General features: G+C 43.2%; 1 protein-coding gene across 1 annotated transcript in view; it reads right to left on the bottom strand.

Moving 5' to 3' along the window:
- Positions 1 to 20,573, bottom strand: part of SEC24C (SEC24 homolog C, COPII coat complex component) — a 2,546,747-nt gene that overhangs the window by 1,863,204 nt on the left and 662,970 nt on the right. The window contains exon 7 of the mRNA XM_044055565.1: positions 5,590 to 5,658. Coding sequence (XP_043911500.1) covers positions 5,590 to 5,658 — 69 coding nt within the window. The remainder of the gene's footprint in view (positions 1 to 5,589; positions 5,659 to 20,573) is intronic.

The following is a 20,573-nucleotide window of genomic DNA, read 5'->3' as shown; positions in this document are numbered from 1 at the left end:
CCCTCTGTCCCTGCAGCACATACCACCAGCAGTTGCTCAGATTTCCTTTGAGGAAGTAGAGTCTAAGTTGCCTGTGCACATCTAAGGAGTACAGTACCTGTTCCCCTTTGTTCTGTGGGTTAGGAAAGAAGGTAGGCAAATGAATGGACTGATTAAGAGCCACACTGTATACCACCTTGGGCATGAAGGAGGGACTGGTTCTGAGGGACACCCTGTCCGCATGAAAGATGATGAAAGGCTCCACTGCCATAAGAGCCTGTAACTCAGATACCCTTCTTGCAGAAGTGGTTGCTAAAAGGAAAGCTGTTTTCCAGGAATGGAATTTTAAATCTGCAGTAGCAGCTGGCTCGAAAGGAGGAAGAGTGAGTTTCTCCAAGACAAAGTTAAGGTCCCAGGCTGGAGTTGGAGCTCTCCTCGGTGGCCTTAAATTTTTGGCCCCTGTGAGGAACTGCTTGAGCAGTGGGTGAGAAGAGGGAAGGCTCTGTGCTATAATGAGCTGAAATGGTTGAGGCATGAATTTTGATGAAGGAAAAGGACAAGCCCTTATGAAGCATCTCAGTCAAATATAGTAGAATCTGAGGTAAATTGGGCACTGCTGCACTCATCCCTTGAGATTGGTTCCAGGTACAAAATCTTTTCCATTTTGCAGCATAAGATTTTCTAGTACTAGGCCTCCTAGCCTTTAAAACTATATCCATCACTGATTTACTGAGGGGTGGTAAAGGGGAGATTAGATAATTAGCCAGGCTGCTAGGTTCAGGGTTTGCAGCGGAGGGTGCAGAATATGGTTCTCCTGCTGAGACAACAAGCAAGGAGTCTGAGGCAGGTGCCATACGGCCAAGCGTACCACTGCGCAGGAGGGGGTACCAGTGTTGACGTGGCCAGTCTGGTGCAATTAAAATCGTCCTTGGCTTGTCCTGTTTGATCTTTAGTAGTACCCTGGAGAGTAGAGGCACAGGAGGGAAAGGCATAAACTGATAGGATTTTCCAGCTGAAGGATAGAGCATCCACTTTCCAAGCTAGTTTGTGGGGAATCCTTGTGCAAAATGTGTCCAATTGATTGTTCTGGGGGAAGGCAAACAGGTCTATAGCTGGGTTCCCCCATTTGCTTGTTAACATGTTGAAAATCCTTGGTTCCAGTTTCCACTCGTGTGGGTCCATGAGGTTTCTGCTTAGTCCATCTGCCAGTGTATTTAGTTTTCCTGGCAGGAATTGAGCTTGTAGATTCACTTGGAAGCTCAAGGCTTTGTTCCTCAATGCCATGGCTAGTCTGCAGAGGGGGTAAGAGTGTGTACCCCCCCTGCTTGTTTATGTACCACATGACTGTGGTGGTGTCCATCTTTACCATTAGTTGCCCTGGAAGAATGTGGTCCTTGAAGGCTGTCAGAGCATTCTGTACAGCTAACATTTCCTTTTGATTTATGTGTAGGTGCATTTGACTTGGGTTCCATTTGCCCTGAATGCACATCCCTGCCAGGTGAGCCTCCCATGCATAGTCTGATGCGTCTGTTAAGGTTTGGGCAGCAGGGGATAGTGTGAATGGTAGTCCCTTGTTTTGGTGGCAGACCTCTGCCCACCAAAGGAACTCCAGGCGTAGGCAAGGTACGATAGGAATCATAGTTTCTAGATCCTGTGAATGTTGACATCATAGGCTTTTGAGATACCATTGCAGTTTCCTCATATGCAGCCTTGCATATGGAATTAGAAGAATGCAGGAGGCCATGAACCCCAAGGCTTGCAGTATTTGCCTTGCAGCCAATTGTTTGAAGTAGGTTGTCAAATGAGTCCGTTTCTCCGGTGTGAGGGAAGACATCTGGGAAGTTGTATTCAAGCTTGCTCCCAGGAATATAATTTGTTGACAGGGTACCAGGTGTAATTTCTTTTCGTTTATGGTGTACCCCAGACAAGTCAGTACCCTTTGAACAAAGGCCAGATGATTCAAAAGTATGTCTTGGCTTTCTGCCTGAATTAGACAATCATCCAGATATGGATATATTTGAATATTTCTTTGCCTGCAGAATGCAATGACTGGAGCTAGGCACTTTGTGAATACCCTGGGCACAGTAGATAAGCCAAAGGGCAGTGCAGAGAACTGATAATGCATGTAGCCTGCTTTGAAGTGTAGGTATCTTCTGCAAGACTCCCTGATAGGGATGTGCAGGTATGCTTCTTTTAAGTCTAGTCTTGCCAACCATGCATCCTTGCCTATCATAGGAAGCAGCTGGTGAAGAGTCAGCATCTTGAATTTTGGAATCACCAGAAAGGTATTTAGAGTAGAAAGGTCAAGGATAGGACGCCATGTATTACCTTTACTGGGTACCAGCAAAAGTCTCGAATAGACACCTTGTCCCTTTTTCTCTTCTGGTACCAACTGAATAGCACCCATGCATAAGAGAGAGAGTACTTGATTTTGGGTATCTGCCCACTGATTCCCGCTTGGTGTTGGTAAGGTTTGGAAGTGAAATCTGTATCCTTGGCACACTATATTTAAGACCCATTTGCCCTGGGTAATGAGTTCCCAGTTTTTGGCCTGCAGACCAATCTTTCCGCCTAAAGAAGCATTCAGTTGGGAAGTGCTTGGAAGTTTTAAAAGCAAGTCAATGAGACAGTTTTCCATAGTGGGGAGTCTTACTACTCCCTGATTTGGGTGCGGAAACCCCCCACTGCTTAGTCTTGTGTGTCCCCTGGGACTGAAACCTGGGGGTTCTGCTATGTCTGGATTTGGCTTGAGAAGACCTGGAAGGGGCTGGAAAACACCAATTCTTAGAGGGCCAGTGCCTACTGAATCTAGGAGGCTGAACTTGTAAGAAATCTTTAACAGTTTGCATAGATTTAGCTTTATCTTCCATCTTTTTAAGAACTTCCTCAGCCTTGTTGCCAAACTGGCAGTCCTGATTTAAGGGAGCATCCAACAAATTAGCTTTAACATGATAAGGTAAGATTGCTCCTTAAGCCAAGCATGCCTTCTGAGCACAGACCCACTAACAGCAGTCCTGCAAGAGGCCTCTAATGAATCAAATCCACATTGGAAAGTATGTTTTCCAACCTGTTCAGCAGAAGCATTAAATCCTGTAATTCTTTATTTTCTGCACAGTCAGGAATCAACATCATTTTCTGTTTAAGCAATCCAGTAACATGTTGCTGATACTTTAACATATGAAACTGGCAGTTTAAAGCCCTAATGGCCAAGGTTGCAGAAGTGTAAACTTTCTTACCCCATCTATCCAGCGCCCTGGAGTCTCTATCAGGAGGAGTAGGATTTTTAGCAGTAGAAGCCTTAATATGCCCTTGGGTCCCTGAGAAATAGTCCCTGGATCCGCAATAGGATTTTTAAAAAGGAACTTGTGTGAATCAGGAACCCAGTAATATCTGTCAGGTTTTCTGGGAGCAGGATGTTAAAGAATCAGGGGCCAAACTAGATTCCGAAAAAGCATCTACAATGTCTAGTACAACAGGAATAGCTAAAGGCCTATGCTGAGGCAGGAGTAAGAAATCCCTAAGCCACTTTTTTGAATCAGAAAAATCCTGGCTTTCCCAATGGAAATGCTCCCCATGTAAGGTTTCACCAAAAGAAAAATCCTCTGGAGGGGAAGCAGAGGTAATAGAGTCCTCTGCATCAGAATCCTTATATGTAGATAAGGGCAAATCCAGATCAGAAGAATCAGAAAAATCAGAATCCTTATCAAAAGATTCATAAACAACTTCAGTCCTAGGTCTCTTTGAAGGGGAGGATTGGCTTCCCCTGATTAGAGTTATAAGACCTTCAGCCATTCTTATCATTTGTTTTTAGACATAAAGGCCTGAGCATGCAGCCTGGGCGTCATTTTTTTAGGCATGGTTCGAGATTTAGGCCTAAATGAAAAAGGAGGCATCTGTTTAATATGCAAGTCTGTAGGCCGGAATACACCCTCAGAAGCCGGTGCCTGCACAGCGGCTCCAGACCCATCCAAAGTAGAGACATCCGCGGGTTCCATAGTTGAAGCATCACGCGGCATACTGGACTCCAAATGGGTCTCAGTAGAGGCCTGCGAATCAGAAGTAGCGGGTATCAGGGGCTGCGAAAGCGCCACACTGAGTACCGGCGAATTGGCTTAGGAGAAGCATCGTCTGCAGTTTTGAACCTCGGCAGCCTGTCTCTGTATTTATCTTTGAGTTTTTTCAAAATCCCAGTAGTCGGATGGCTAACCGACGACATTTCTGAATAATTAAACTGAGAACCGAAATATTTAGAGGCAAAAATATACCAACGACGGACAGTGCGCTGATTAAATAAAGCACAAAACTGACAGTAAGGTACGCTGTGGTCAGGGCCTAGGCAAGGATACAGTATGAATTAAAATCTTTATTAAGTATTTGCTTTCTACAAGTAATGCAATTATTAATTTTTACTAACATCGGTAAGGAGCAAGAAAAAGTTTCCCCAATGGGGTTACTTGGCTTTAGTTGAAGACTTTGGTTCTGAAACTCGAAAATGAAAATTTCAGGAGACAGCCAACCGGCACATGCGAACTGCTTCTGCTTCGGGCACCGCACCGCAAGAAAGACTGATGTAATGGCGCCAGCTGCATGTTTTATACCCCTGACGACCTGACGTCATGGAAGAAGGGACAGCAACCGACACAGGACCGAAGACTTTGTAAATCAGGCCGACTGAGGGCTACTGCAAGCAAATAACCCAAATGTAATGACTGCAACCGTGAAACACGAAGAACATCATATATGTGACGCACAGTGCACACAAGATCTAAAGGCTTTGGTATACTGGGTGGATGTTCTGATATCCCTAGCAGTAGATTCCTACTCTGAAGAATACTCCAACAGTGACACAGAATTACATCAAATATTCTATAACTAACAAACACAGTCTTCAGGTCAGAACTACTTGACTACAAAGAGACACTTCCCAAGTGGATTACAACTACCTGCATATATCCCAGGTACTACGCATCCTCGCAAAATCAAACACAAATTAAAACCACGGCTGCGTTTAGTGTTTCTAGACTTCTACAAATCATGATCTGCAGAATGCCCCTTCAATTATGCTACCACATCAGGTCAAAACGTGACACCTCTGAGTGGTAGACAGGAAGGCCAATAACACTTAACAGAAATAAAAAGTTCAAATGTACCAACCTTCTACAATTATGAATTGTTCTGAAAAGGACATCAGGTTTCACAATATAGAACACATACACCAGTTCAAAAAAAGGGGGGGGATAAACAGTGTGCAAATCCTCTAACTAAAAAAATAAAGCAAACTGTGCATAAATTAAAAAGGGAGCACCCAGACATATAATCTTCCTCTATTTTAAATTTTAATGTACAGATGACTGGAAATGCGCAAAACATACCATGGAGGTATTTTCACTTGGCTATCTTAAAAGAACTGGCAGCAACAAAAACAGAAGTAGGAACAAAAAAGGAGCATGCTTGATGGCAGAGGTACTAAACACCTAACTCAAATGGTACTTTCACATGTGAACAATTAATAGATGTCGACATGACCAAGTATTAGTTGAGACAGGGTTAAACAGTGAAGCTATGGGATGCAAGCACATACACACATATAAACACACAATACACACTTACTGGGCTAGGAATTGCATCTGGGTCTATTCTGTGTCTTGATTTCGGTTGAGATGACATTTCATTTAGTTGCTTTAAAAATGGTAGTATTTTGCCACAAGAAGCAAGAAAAAAAGAGAAAAAAAACAATAAAACAAGAATAAAGTAACAAAATGTTACTCTAGGTACTCAAAACTGTGAGAAGTGGGTTAACCTGGAATTAAAACTATTTCAACAAGACATTACACATGCAATTAAGACAAATGAAAAGCTTTAGAGTCACATTAAGTCTAGTTTCTTTCAGGAAAGCCCATCAAAGCTTATTCTACACAAAAAGCAGACATGCAGCAATGTTAGGTTTTTCAAAAAGCCACAATGTTGCTCAGAATAAAACATAAGACACACATCAGGAGTTTTACAGATGTGTACACCAATATTAAATAAAACATACACAAGTCCTCAGTATTACAGCTTGACCATTTATTCAACTTCCTTTTGAAACTGTATTGAAAAGCTGATAGAATCTGGCAACCCAACATTTTCAGAAAGTCATCCACAATCGCAAGTCATACAGAAAACATTATTTTCATTCAGCAATTTTGTATTATAGCAACTTCTGTCAGAAAACAGAAGCAGGCTACTCATACATAGCAGAATTTCTAGAGATGTCATATGCCATCCACCTGCACTTCTGGCAGAATTCTCGCTAATATCTGGTGAAATGCTCTGTGGGAATGGCCGCAGTACAAACTCCTATTGTAAAGTAAACCACTAGCAGCCATACTGACCTGCTAAAAAAAAAAAAATACACTGATTTGTACAAGTGTACTCCATGTAATATCTTTCGGTACATCCATATACTAGCCTCTACAGCCACGATACCCGATTCATGAATAGTGTAAATATGGACTGCTGGTTACACTTATGGCAAAAACTCAAGTAGTTTTTGGAAGAAATGCATGTTAATATGCCCATTACAAATGAAGACAGCAGAAAAACAGCACTACAAATATTCAAAAAACCACTGTGAAGAGGACAAAACCGCACCGGACAGCCGAGATATTCTATCAGATTTATTGTGAGGTTAAACATTTGAACAATCACCACGTTTTTCGTCAAAAACTATAAGACTTCATCAGACACAAGCAAATTCCAATTAACACATACATATATGCTGACAAACCTTTTAAACTAGCCAATAAAAAGCTATACGAAACAGTCCTCATAAATATTAATAAAATTCATTTAAAACTAAAAGCATGAAAATCTGAATAACCTGTCAATAGTTTGACTTAATTAATGTACATCCATATATAACATATATGTTAATATGTATTGAGATGTATGATGCATTAAAAACATTTAATAAAAACCATTTTATTGTTTTTAATTATATATAAAACATTTAACCATGAATTATAAATAACCTTTCATTAGTGCAACAATACTCCCATCTAGTGGTCAAAATAATGTATACATATAAATTTCCTCTTTTATAATAAATGTGTGGAATGGATATAGATATAAATATATAATATACGTATAAGATAAATAAATTAAAAAACCTTAAATTCTTAATGTCTAAATATAGGTGACACCTTGAATAAAAAAAAAAAATATATATATATATATATATATATATATATGTGTGTGTGTGTGTGTGTGTGTGTGTGTGTATATGTGTAATGGTAATAAATACATAATGAATACAATAAATATAAATATAATAAAAAAATAAATATGTAATCTATAAATTATATAAATATACACATGTAACATCTAAAAAATCTTAACTGATGTAGTAAATATATGTACATATTGAGTGTATAAATACAAAATTGTAAAAAATATTAAAAATATTCATTATAGTATATAAAAATATATGTAAATGTATGCATATGACACCTGTGATAAAATTATTACAATTTTGCTGCTCTCAATTTTAAAACTGGGGTGAGTGAGATGTTGTCATTTAAACCTGGGAATTTATTTGCCTCCAGGACAATCTGCCAATATAATTCCCGGTATTCAAACCGGTTTATTGGTTCATTTTGCACTGTGCCTCGTGGTTTGAGATTATTAGCACTACAAATATTATTACTTGTAGACTCGGCTTCAGAAGGGCAATGGGATAAAGATGCTGTCTGTGGACTTTCAGAAAGCAGCAAAGTGTTCAGCTGAAGGCCACAATGACAACTGTACTTATGGACAAATTATGTCTCAACCATATGGAAGGTTGCTAATTATACAGAGTAACACTATCCACCCTTCATTCACTTCACTGCAATCCTACAAAAGTTGCATAGTCAAAAAGCTGAAATGACAACTGGCTAACTTCTTTCCAAATTCTAACTATAAATTTACTTCATATGAGATGAAACTGCTGAGGTACACAACCCAGGCATCACCTAGTTTAAGTAATTTCCTGAACCCAACTGGGAGCAAACTCAGGTGGTTGATAAGAAAGAACAGTTGTATAATATCTTACCATAACCATAGATGTCCTTCTCTTCCATGCTACAGTATTCCTAGTGTGTGATTCCCCGCCTCAGGCATCCCGAACGTTGGCTCCTATACAAAAGCTTAAGCCTGGCTGCTGTAGGTGTGTGGGATGTCGCACGTAGGACCATAAACCAGGGACCTTAAATGTGACATCTGGGTGCACAGATCTCAGAGCTTAAAATGCCCAGTCAGACAGTGCAGAAGATAGAGCCAAATGATGTCAACAAGAGGTGCAAAGTGCCATTTGCTGGTTAGTCTGACCGTAGTCCAGGGGGTACCCCAGGGTGCCCTTTAGACAGGTCAATAGGAAAAAGGAGAATAGGTGGGGGGGATACTGCAACATAGAAGAGAAGGACATCTATGGTTATGGTAAGATTTTACACATTTATTCTATTCTATGTCATTCTATTCCTATGTTGCAATATTCTTAGTGTGGGAGAGTGCCACAGCGTAGTTAAAAGGAAGGGTGAAGGTAGATAGTAGCTGATTCCAGAAAGTCCTGCAGGATTGCTCTACCAAACCCTGCCCTGGCGACGTAGTCCAATTTGTAGTGTCTGGTTAAAGTGTGCATGGTAGACCAGGTAGCTGCTTCCATAATGAAGGCTGTGTCCAGGCCTTTCAAGAAGGTTTTGGAAGACGCTACGGCCCTGGTAGAATAAGCTCTTACTTCCTGGAGAAGGTCCTTGCCATGGTGGGAGTAGCAGAAGCAGACAGTTTTCTTGATCTTGCAGGAAATGGTTTGTTTGGAGACTACCTTGCCCAGGGCTCTGGGGTGGAAGGATACAAAGAGTTGGTTGGATTGTCTGATGGACTTAGTTTTGTTGAAATAAAACCTTAGTTGTTTGTGCACTTCCTGGGAAAGGAGTATCCTCTGTCATTAGTGGGAGGGGAAAAACGTGGGCAGGTGAATGGATTGGTTTAAGGACAGTTCATTGACCACCTTTGGAATGAAGGAAGGGTTAGTGATCAGAGACACCCTATCTTTGTGGAAGGTAGGTAGTGTAGGGTGAGCAGGCCAGGAGAGCTTGCAACTCTGACACCCTTCTAGCAGAGTTAAGGGCCACCATCAGTACATGTGCACATTTGGACCGTAGCAGCACTGGCTGGTTCGAATGGAGACGGTGTTAGTTTCTCCAGGATGAAGTTTAGGTCCCAAGGAGGTGGGACAGGTTTCCTTGGTGGTTTGATGTGCAGGACCCCTTTCAGGAATAACTTAACATCTAGCCTGGCTAGCAGAGGGGGTTCTAGTGGTAAGCAGGCAGACATTGCAGATAGGTGGTCTTTCACTGAGTATAAAAGGCAAGCCTTGATAAGTTCAGACACGCAAGTAAGGACTAGAGGGGTATCTGCTTGAAAGGGATCCCTGTGCCTATGGAGACACCACTTGGAGAATCCTTCCCATTTTGACATGTAGGATCTCCTTGTAACAGGTTTCCTAGCCTCCCTCAGGATTAAAAGCACGTCCTCAGAGTAGTGGTGTTGGAAGAGAATTAAAGTGCATCACCCAGACTGTTTGACCTAACATCTGTAGGTGAGGGTGAATGAGAGATCCCTTCTGTTGTGTGAGTAGGTCCACCTTGTGGGGTAACTTGTGGTGATTGCCTTTGGCTAGTGAGAGTAGTAGGGGGAAAGTACAGTTGTGTACACTTACCATAAATGTAGATGTTCGAGTGTATTCACTGTTTCAGTCATTACATTTGGGTAATCCTGCTGGCAGTTTGCCAACAGCCGGCCTGAATTCCAAAGTATTGGGTCCTGCGTCAGCTGCTGTCAGGTCGTCAGGGGTATAAAAGAAGCAGCCAACGGCATTTTCTTCAGTTTTTCTTGCCCCAGATGTCAGGTGCCCCCAAAAAGGGTAGCCAAACTTTATATACATATACATATATATATATATATATATATATGTATATATATATATATTGAAATGCACCAATATAAACTTTACCTTCATTTATAAGCAAATACACCACGTAGGTTGTATTAATCAGAGAAAGAAAGATAAGGTACAAAGAAAAAAGGGGGAAGGTGGGTGGGTAACCTGGACTGCAACAGTGAATACACTCGAACATCTACATTTATGGTAAGTGTACACAACTGTACTATGTTCTTCGTGTTTCACTGTTGCAGTCATTACATTTGGGTAGAGTCCCAAGCCCATGGTTGGGAGGCTGGAGCTAGACAGCAGTAACAGCAGCTATGAGGCCCTGTAGAACTGCAGTGGCAAAGCCTGCCCTGGATTTAGAGTAGAGTGGCAGATGATAATGCTTTGGAAAGGTGTGCACTGAACTCCAAGTAGCCACCTCTAAAATGTTCCTGGTTGGTACTCCCCTGAGAAAGGCTGCTGAAGTGGCTGCAGCTCTGGTGGAGTGTGGCCTAATGCCCTTAGCCACTGGCTTGCCATGGTGTAAGTAGCAGAAACAAATGCAGTGGCCTAACCACTTAGAAATAGTCTGCTTTGAGATAGCCTTTCCTTGTGATCCTGCAGCATATGCCACTAGTAATTGCTCTGTCTTCCTGAAAACTTTGGTTCTGTCCAAGTAGAATATAAGCTGTTTGTGTACGTCCAAAGAATGCAGAATTCTCTCCCCCTTATTCTGTGGTGTTGGGTAAAACGTTAGCAGATGAATAGTTTGGTTTAGAGCCACACTGGACACCACTTTAGGCATAAATGTTGGGTTTGTCCTCAGGGAGACCCTGTCTGGATGAAAAATGATAAAAGGTTCCACAGCCATGAGCGCCTGTAGCTCTGAAACTCGTCTTGCTGAAGTAATTGCTAGGAGCAGAGCTGTTTTCCAAGATAAAAACGTTATATCAGCAGTAGCAGCTGGCTCAAAAGGAGGCAGGGTGAGCTTTTCCAAGACATAGCGGAGGTCCCGTGCGGGTATTGGTAATCTCCGGGGAGGTCTTAAATTTCTGACCCTCTGAGGTACTGTTTTAATAAAGGATGAGAAAAAAGTGGTGGCTCTGTATTGTAATGAGCCGAAACGGCATAGGCATGAATTCTAATTGATGAAAACGATAGGCCTTTGTCCAGCATCTCAGTTAAGTATTGCAAAATCTGAGGAATGTTTGGGACAGTTGTATCAGTTCCTTGTGCCTGGTTCCAAGCACAGAATCTCTTCCATTTTCCAGCACAAGACTTTTTAGTACTAGGCCTTCTGGCTTCCAGAATGACATCCAGCACAGCTTTACTGAAGGGTGTTTTTTGTGTGACTACATTATCCGCCATGCTGCCAAGTTTAATGTCCTGAGTTGGCTGGGCAGGATCTGATTGTTTTGCTGGGTCAGTAGACAAGGTATTTGAGGTAAAGTCCAAGCTGGGTATAATGACAAGTTCCTTAGGATTGGATACCAGTACTGGCGTGGCCAGTCTGGGGCAATCAGTATCACCTTTGGCTTCTTCTGTCTGACCGTTAGGAGCACCCTGGGGAGGAGAGGCAGTGGGGGAAAGGCATATACTGACAGGTTTTCCCAGCTGAAAGCTAGGACGTCCACTTTCCATGCTTGTCTGTGATAAGTCCGTGTGCAGAATCTTTTTAGTTGGCAATTGTGAGGGGAGGCAAAAAGATCTATGTCCGGGCAAGCCCATTTCCTTGTTATCATGCTGAAGACTTGCGGATCCAGCTTCCACTCGTGGGGATCCATGAGGTTTCTGCTTAGTTAGTCTGACAGAGTATTTTCCTTTCCTGGCAGGAATTGTGCCTGCAGATGTATTTGGTAAGTCAAAGCTGTGTCCCACAAGATCATGGCTATTCTGCAAAGGGGGTAAGAATGTGTGCTCCCCCCCCCCCGCTTGTTTATATACCACATGACCATGGTGTTGTCAGTTTTTATCAGTAGTTGTCCTGGATGAAGTAGGTTCTTGAAGGCTGTCAGGGCATTTTGAACAGCTAGCATCTCTTTTTGATTGATATGTAGATGCACTTGGTTTGGGGACCATGTTCCCTGAATGCCTCTTCCTGCCATGTGGGCCCCCCAGGCATAATCTGATGCATCCGTTGTGTCTGCCTGGCTGGGAGTAATGTGAATGGCTGTCCCTTGTTCTGGTGACAAGCCTTTGCTCAGCATTGAAACTCCTGTTGCAGGCAGGGAATGAGAGTAATGATTGTTTCCAGGCTGTGGCAATGTTGAGTCCAAACACTTTTTAGGTACCATTGAAGTTTCCTCATATGCAGTCTTGCATATGGAATTAGTAGGATGCAGGATGCCATGAAGCCCAAAGCCTGCAGAATTTTTCTTGCAGATAACTGGGCCTTTGCTGCCAATAATTTGAAAAAGGTAGTCAGTTGCCTTTGTTTGTCTGGCGTGAGATAAGCCATCTGGTCAGTTGTATTTAAGCTTGCACTCAGGAATATTATCTCTTGAGAGGGTACAGGTTTTGATTTCTTTTTGTTGACTGTGTACCCTAGGCATGTTAGAAGTCTTTTCACAAACACCAGATGTTGAAGAAAAATGTCCTTGTTCTCTGCTTGAATGAAACAGTCGTCCAAGTAAGGATATATTTGTATTTCTCTGTCTGCAGAACGCAATTACTGGTGCCAGGCACTTTGTGAAGACCCTGGGCGCAGCAGATAAGCCAAAGGGCAGTGCAGATAATTGGTAATGCATTGAACCAGCCTTGAATCTGAGGTATCGTCTGCATGATTGTCTGATTGGAACATGCAGGTATGCCTCTTTTAGGTCTAAAGTCACAAGCCAAGCATTCTTGCCCAGCATGGGCAGAAGCTGTTGCAAAGTCAACATTTTGAATTTTGGAATATCCAGGAATGTATTCAGAAGAGATAGGTCCAGTATCGGCCTCCAGACCTTGTCCTTTCTGGGTACCAAGAACAGTCGAGTAAAATCCTTGTCCCTGTTCTTGCTCTGGTACTTGTTGAATGGCCCCCATGTCTATGAGGAATGAGACTTGTTTTTGTGCCTCTGCCCATAGATTTTTTTGCAGATCTGGCCAGCCGTTTGCCTTTGGCAGTGTATGGAAATGGAACTTGTAGCCTTGTGACACTATATTTAGAACCCACTTGTCCTGGGTTATAATGTGCCAATTTTGAGAAAAAAGTGCTAATTTTCTCCCTAAGGGTGCTGCCAGTAGATAAGTGCTTGGTGCAGGTAGAAGCACCCCATTGCTTTGGCCTGTATGAACCTTGCGCCTGGGATCTGCCCCTAGGGTGTCTGGATCTGCCCCTTTGAGGTCTGTCTGACACAGGAAAGGACCAATTTTTTGTAGGCCAGTGTCTACTAAACCTAGGTGGCTGTACTTGTAAAAAATCTTTAACAGTTTGCATAGATTTAGCTATGTCCTCCATTTTCTTTAACACCTCTTCTGCCTTAACACCAAACAAAGTATCATGCTGTAAAGGTGCATCTAGTAATTTAACTTTAACATGATCAGGCAGATTTTCTTCCTTTAACCAAGCATGCCTCCTAATTACAGAACCCGTAACTGCGGCCCTGCAGGAGACCTCCAAAGAATCAAAAAGTACAGTTTTGTACCTACCATAAATGTAGATGTTCGAGGATTCCATTGCTGCAGTCCTGACTATTGGGTATAGTCCGCGTCCCGTCGGCCCGAATACCAGAGTATAAGGCTGACGTCGGTCAGGGCGCATTAGACTGACGTCAGTACGTCAGGGTACTAATGCGCATGACCGACGTCATATCCTCAGTCTTTTCTTGCCCCAGATGTCAGAAGACCCTAAAAAGACAAGTCCCAAAATACCTGCACCAAAAACATGTACAATATACACAACAATATATACAAAAATATATACATGTAAACTCACCTACACAACCACCCCTAGACACAGAGGGGAAGGAGGGAGGGTAAATTGGACTGCAGCAATGGAATCCTCGAACATCTACATTTATGGTAGGTACAAAACTGTACTATGTTCTTAGTCTTCCATTGCTGCAGTCCTGACTATTGGGTAGAATCCCAAAGCAGAGGTAAGGGAGGCTGGCAAATCATAAAGAAGTAGGAGCTGACAACATGCCTTGTAAAACAGCTGTGGCAAAACCAGCCCTAGACTTAGAGTAGATAGGAAGGTGATAATGCTTAGAGAAAGTATGCACTGAACTCCAAGTAGCTGCTTCCAAAATATCCTTAGTTGCCACCCCCCTTAGAAATGCTGTTGAAGTGGCAGTAGCCCTAGTGGAATGAGGCCTAATCCCAGCTGGAATCTCCTTGCCATGATGGGAATAACAAAATGCAATGCAAAAGCCAATCCACCTAGAAATAGTTTGTTTTGACACAGGCTTGCCCTGTGAACTCAAAGCAAAAGAAACAAACAACTGCTGGGACTGCCTAAAATCCTTAGTCCTGCTTAAATAATAACGCAATTGCCTGTGTACATCTAAAGTGTGCAAAATCTTTTCCCCTTTATTTTGAGGGTCTGCATAAAACGTAGGCAAATGAATAGTTTGGTTTAAAGCCACACTAGAAACCACCTTAGGCATAAAGGAAGGATTAGTACGTAATGATACCCTATCCTTATGGAAAATCAAAAAGGGCTCTACTGCCATAAGGGCCTGCAACTCAGACACCCTTCTTGCAGAAGTAATAGCCAACAGAAAAGCAGTCTTCCATGACAAGTATTTCAATTCAGCAGTAGCTGCAGGCTCAAAAGGTTGTAGAGTAAGTTTTTCCAACACAAAATTGAGATCCCAAGCAGGAGTAGGAGCTCTACGTGGGGGTCTTATATTCTTTGCCCCTCTAAGAAACTGCTGGAACAAAGGATGTGAAAACAAAGGTGGGTCACAATCATAGTGAGCTGAAATTGCTGCAGCATGAATCTTAATGGAAGAGAAGGACAAACCTTTGTCCAATAACTCAGTAAGATATTGAAGAGCCACACTCAAATTAGGCTCAGAAATCTCCAAATTCTTTGCTGTACTCCAAAATAAAAATCTCTTCCATTTTTCTGCGTACACTCTCCTTGTACTAGGTCTTCTAGCTTCCATAATCACATTTAAAACTTGTTGAGGAAGTTGAGACCTGCTGTGTTTCAACACAGAATATGCCAGGCTGTTAGATGAAGAGAATGAAGCTTGACATTGAGCAGATGACCGTCCTTCTGAGATAACAGATGAGGAATCAGAGGTAAAGGCCATGGAGGCTTCAGTACCAGACTCCGTAGTAGTGGGTACCAGTGTTGCCGAGGCCAATCTGGAGCTATCAAAATCATCCTTGGCCTGTCTTGTCTGACCTTTAATAGTACCTTTGGAAGAAGAGGCAGAGGTGGAAAGGCATACACATGAAGGTTTTTCCAACTGAAAGACAGAGCATCCACTGTCCAAGCTGTGTGATGAAACCCCTTTGTGCAATACTTTGGCAGCTGGTGGTTTAGTGGAGAAGCGAACAGATCTATGTCTGGAGTTGCCCATGACACTGTCAGTTTCTGAAATACATGAAGATCCAGTTTCCACTCGTGGGGATCCATGATTTGTCTGCTTAACACATCTGCTAAGGAGTTCTGTGCTCCTGGCAGAAACCTTGCCTGAAGAGTTAGTTGCAAGCTTAGCGCAGTCTCCCATAAAATCATTGCTTGCCTGCATAGAGGATAAGAATGTGTTCCCCTTGCTTGTTGATGTACCACATGACAGTTGTGTTGTCTGTTAGAATCAACACCTGCCCTGGAAGAAGTAACTCCTTGAAAGCCATTAATGCAAACTGGACTGCTAACATCTCCTTCATGTTGATATGTAGATGCTGTAGTCTGGCAGGCCACTTGTCTTGTATCCACTTTCCATTTAGATGAGCTCCCAAGCAATGTCCGAGGCATCTGTCGTTAAGATCTGACTTGCCTCTGGCCGGGTCACAGAGAGTCCCTTGTTTAGGTGACATTCCTGAGCCCACCACAAGAATTCTTTTGAAGGCAAGGTATTATTTGAATGACAGTGTCCAAATCCTGGCAGTGCTGTGTCCATACATTTTGAGATACCATTGTAGCTTCCTCATATGCAGTTTGGCATTGGGAAGCACCAGAATACAAGATGCCATGAACCCTAATGCTTGAAGGACTGTCCTTGCAGTCAGCACGGACTGATGAGATAGTTGATGGAAGTAAAGTGACAGACTCTTTTGTTTGTCCGGGGTTAAAAAGGCCATCTGGGCTGCTGTATTCAGTCTCACACCCAGAAAGCACATGTCTTGAGAGGGTACTAGACTGGACTTTATTTCGTTCACAGAATACCCTAGGCATCTTAGCACTGCTATAACATATTCCAGATGCTGTAGAAGGTCTTCCTTTTCTTGAGCCAGAATCAGGCAGTCGTCCAAGTAAGGATAGATTTGAATTCCTTGAAGCCTGAAGTAAGCTATCACTGGAGCCAGAACCTTTGTGAATACTCTGGGCGCAGTAGATAAGCCAAAGGGCAATGCAGAGAACTGATAATGAGAATTTCCAGCTCGAAACCGCAGATACTTCCTGCAACTTAGCCTTATAGGCACATGAAGGTAAGCTTCCTTGAGATCTAAAGTTACCATCCAGTGATCCTTGCCCAGCAGAGGTAAAAGCTGTTGTAACGTCAACATCTTGAACTTGGGAATGTCCAAAAAACGTGTTGAGGAGAGATAAATCCAAAATTGGTCTCCACGTGTTCCCCTTCTTTGGTACAAGGAACAGGCGAGAATAAAATCCTAGGCCCCTTTCTGATACAGGGACTGGCTGAATGGCCCCTATCTGAAGTAACTGAGAAACTTGCTTGTGAGCCTCTTTTCTTTGTGGAGGAGGAACGTCTGGCATGCCTTTGAAAGGGGGCATTGTATGGAAATAAAATCTGTAACCGTGGTGAATGATATCCAACACCCATTTGTCTTGAGTAATTAAATCCCAATTTTCTTTGAAAAGAGACAGTCTGCCTCCCAAAGGAGCTGCCAGACGGGAATCTGCTGGCAGCTGAAAAGACAGGTCATTGGGTCTGTTTACGAAAGGACTGACCCCTGCCCTCCCCAGAAGTCTGAGCAGGTGAACTCCCTGTTCTAGGCCTAAAAGAACCTTGAGCCCTGCCCCTACCACATCTAGACCTACCCCTAGACTGGGAATCATAAGCAGGATATGTCCACCCCTTAGCAGGCCAATTTCTACTAAACTTTGGTGGCTGCACCTGCAAAAATCTTTAACAGTTTGCATAGACTTAGCTTTGTCCTCCATTTTCTTTAAAACTGCTTCCACAGGCGATCCAAACAACACATCAGACTGTAAAGGAGCATCCAAAATCCTTGTCTTAACATGCTCAGCTAAATTCTGATCCTTCAACCAGGCATGCCTCGAAGAACAGAACTGGTAGCAGCCACCCTCGAGGAGGCCTGTACAGCATCAAAACCACATTGCAAAGAATGCTTACCCACTTGTTCAGACACATGAACCAAATCCAGCAACTCTTTACACTCAATACCTTCCGCCAAAGCATCCACCTTAGATTTCAATTGTGAAAGGAGATAATTCTGATATTTTAGCATGTGAAACTGACAATTCAATGCTCTCATGGCTAGAGTGGAAGAAGTATACACTTTCTTTCCCCACCTATCCAAAGCCCTTGCCTCTTTATCAGTGGGAACAGGATTTTTAACCACAGAAGCCTTAACACCTTTAGGCCCTTGAGAAATTGTTTCTGGGTCCGCCCTAGGACTCTTAAACAAATATTTATGAGCTTCGGGCACCCTATAATACCTATCAGGCTTAACAGGAGCAGGAGGCAAAGAGTCAGGGTTCAGGGAAGCCTCTGCAAAACATCTTCCACCACATTCAACACAGGAGGAATAGCTAAAGGCCTATGCTGGGGTAAAAACAAGAATTCCCTAAGCCTTTTCCTGGAATCAGAGTAATCCTGGCCTTCCCATTTAAAGTGCTCCCTCATGGAATGCAGAGTCTCTGAAAATGAGAAATCCTCAGGCGGAGAAGCTGTAGGAGTGGAATCATCCACATCCGAATCAGAATAAGTAGGATACTCCTGCATATCTTCCACAGAAGATTCTGAAGCCTCTGAACACTGTTCAAAACTATCAAACTCCGGTTCCACCCTAGGCCTCTTATCAGGCGGGGGCATAGAACCTCTAATCATAGTAATCAAATCTTCTGCCATTTTAAGCATATGTTTCTTAGGTACAGAACCGAAATGCTAGGAGAAGCCCCCACTGAAGCTGAACTAGGCCTACCCCTCAAAGAAGTTTTGGCAACAGAAGGAGAGGCTCTAACAACCTTGGGAAGAGAGGGAAGAACAGTAACCTGAGAAGCCCCCTCAGCCTGGCCTACCTCCTGAGAAGGCACATCCTGTAATAGTAAAGTTTCTGCCTGGGACTCCATGGAAACTCCTGGCAAAACCTCTGGCTCCACTGAGCCTTCTAAAGAACCGACGTCCGGGACTGCCGGTTCATCAACCCTAGGCTTCACTGTTTTGTCCTTGCGCTTCTTGGAGGAAGCGGGCGTCGGAGCATCCGACGGCATTTTATAATTGCAACGCTTCCCAAACACTAACCTGGCACAGTCTAACCTCCTCTTAATAGTGCGTTTGTTAAACCTAGCACAAGAGCGGCAACCAACAACGTCGTGCTCAGGCCCTAAACAAGGTATACACAAGGTATGGTAATCCCTATGAGGTATCTGTTTCCCACAAGAAATACAGTTATTCACTTTTTCTGACATCCGGTAAAATACTGAGGCAAGAAAAACCCAAAATGTTCCCCAACGGGGTACTTAGCCAACTCTGTTTCGGTCTGAAACTCCGGTTTCGGAAATATTTCAGAACGCCAACCTGCACTCGCAAAACTGCTTCTGCATCGGACCATGCGGCAAAAAAGACTGAGGATATGACGTCGGTCATGCGCATTAGTACCCTGACGTACTGACGTCAGTCTAATGCGCCCTGACCGACGTCAGCCTTATACTCTGGTATTCGGGCCGACGGGACGCGGACTATACCCAATAGTCAGGACTGCAGCAATGGAAGACGAAGAACATCCACATTGCAAAGTATGTTTTCCAACTTGTTCAGCTGCATGCATTAAATCCTGCATTTCTTTGTTTTCTGCACATTCAGAGCTTAACAACATTTTCTGTTTAAGCAATCCCATGACATGTTGCTGATATTTGTGCATATGAAACTGACAGTTTAAGGCCCTTATAGCCAAAGTTGCAGATGTGTAAACCTTTTTTCCCCATCTATCCAGTGCCCTAGAATCTCTGTCAAAGGGGTTTGGGTTTTTTGCAGTGGAAGCCTCAACTCCCTTTGGACCCTGTGAAATACTTTCTGGGTCAGCAGCAGGGTTTCTAAAAAGAAATTTGTGAGAGTCAGGAACCCTATAATATCTGTCAGGCTTAACAGGAGCTGGTGGTAAGGAATCAGGGGTCAGACTAGACTCGGAAAACACATCTACAATGTGTAAGACAGGTGGAATGGCTAGAGGCCTGTGCTGAGGTAGTAAAAGGAAATCCCTGAGCCTCATTTTAGATTCTGAAAAATCTTGGCTCTCCCAGTGGAAATGCTCCCTCATGGTATGCAAGGTTTCCCCAAAAGAATAGTCCTCAGGAGGGGATGCTGAAGGTATAGATTCTTCAGCATCAGAATCCTCATAGGGGGGAAGAGAATATTCCTAATCAGAAGAAATAGAAACCTGATGTGAAGATTTATAGTCAGTCTCTTGCCTAGGCCTCTTATCAGGAGTGGGATGGGAACCCCTGATCAAGGTAATCAAGTCTTCAGCCATTTTGAGCATCTGTTTTTTGGGCATAGAGTCCTGTCCATGTGGCTCTTGAGCTTGTTTCCTTGCTTTAGAAGGTGCTTTAGTCTTTGCCTTTGAAGCTGAAGTCGTTTTAATGTAAAGATGTTTAGGTCTGAATACACCCTCAGAAGCTGGTGCCTGCTCAGTGGCTCCGGACCCATCTGAGGGATTAGCTTCCGAGGCTCCAATACCTTGAGTATCCAGCAGCATAGCAGACTCCACGTGGGAGTCGGTAGCGGCCTGCTACTCTAAAGTAACGGGCGTCAGGGGCTGTGAAAGCGCCTCACTGAGAACCAGCAACTGGCTTAGGAGAAGCTTCACCGTCGGTTTTGGGCCTCAGTTGTTTATCTCTATCCTTTTCTTTGCGTTTTTTGTGAACTCCGGTAGTCGGATGGCTATCCGACGACATTTCAGGATAATTAAACCGGTGTCCAAAAAAGTTTAAAGCAAAATCATACCAACGCTTAATAGTGCGTTGGTTAAATCTAGCACAAAACAGACAACCAGTAACGTTGTGATCAGGGCCTAGGCAAGGAATACAGTAAGAATGAAAGTCCTTATGAGGTATTTACTTTCCACAAGAAATACAATTAACTTTTTCTGACATCGGTCTGGAGCAAGAAAAAAGTTTCCCCAACGGGGTACTTAGCTTTATTGAAAGACTTCGGATCTGAAACTCAAACTCGAAAATCTCAGGAGTCGGCCGACTGGCACTTGTGAACTGCTTCTGCTTCGGGCGCCAAAAGTATCTGCAGAGCACTGAAGCAGAAGCAGCAGACTGTGCAGAGGG

This window comes from Protopterus annectens, chromosome 14.part0 (assembly GCF_019279795.1).
Source record: "Protopterus annectens isolate FY-2018-M chromosome 14.part0, PAN1.0, whole genome shotgun sequence".
NCBI lineage: Eukaryota > Metazoa > Chordata > Ceratodontiformes > Protopteridae > Protopterus > Protopterus annectens.
The sequence above is the reverse complement of the archived record's forward strand: the minus strand, read 5'-3'. Positions and strand labels throughout refer to the sequence as shown.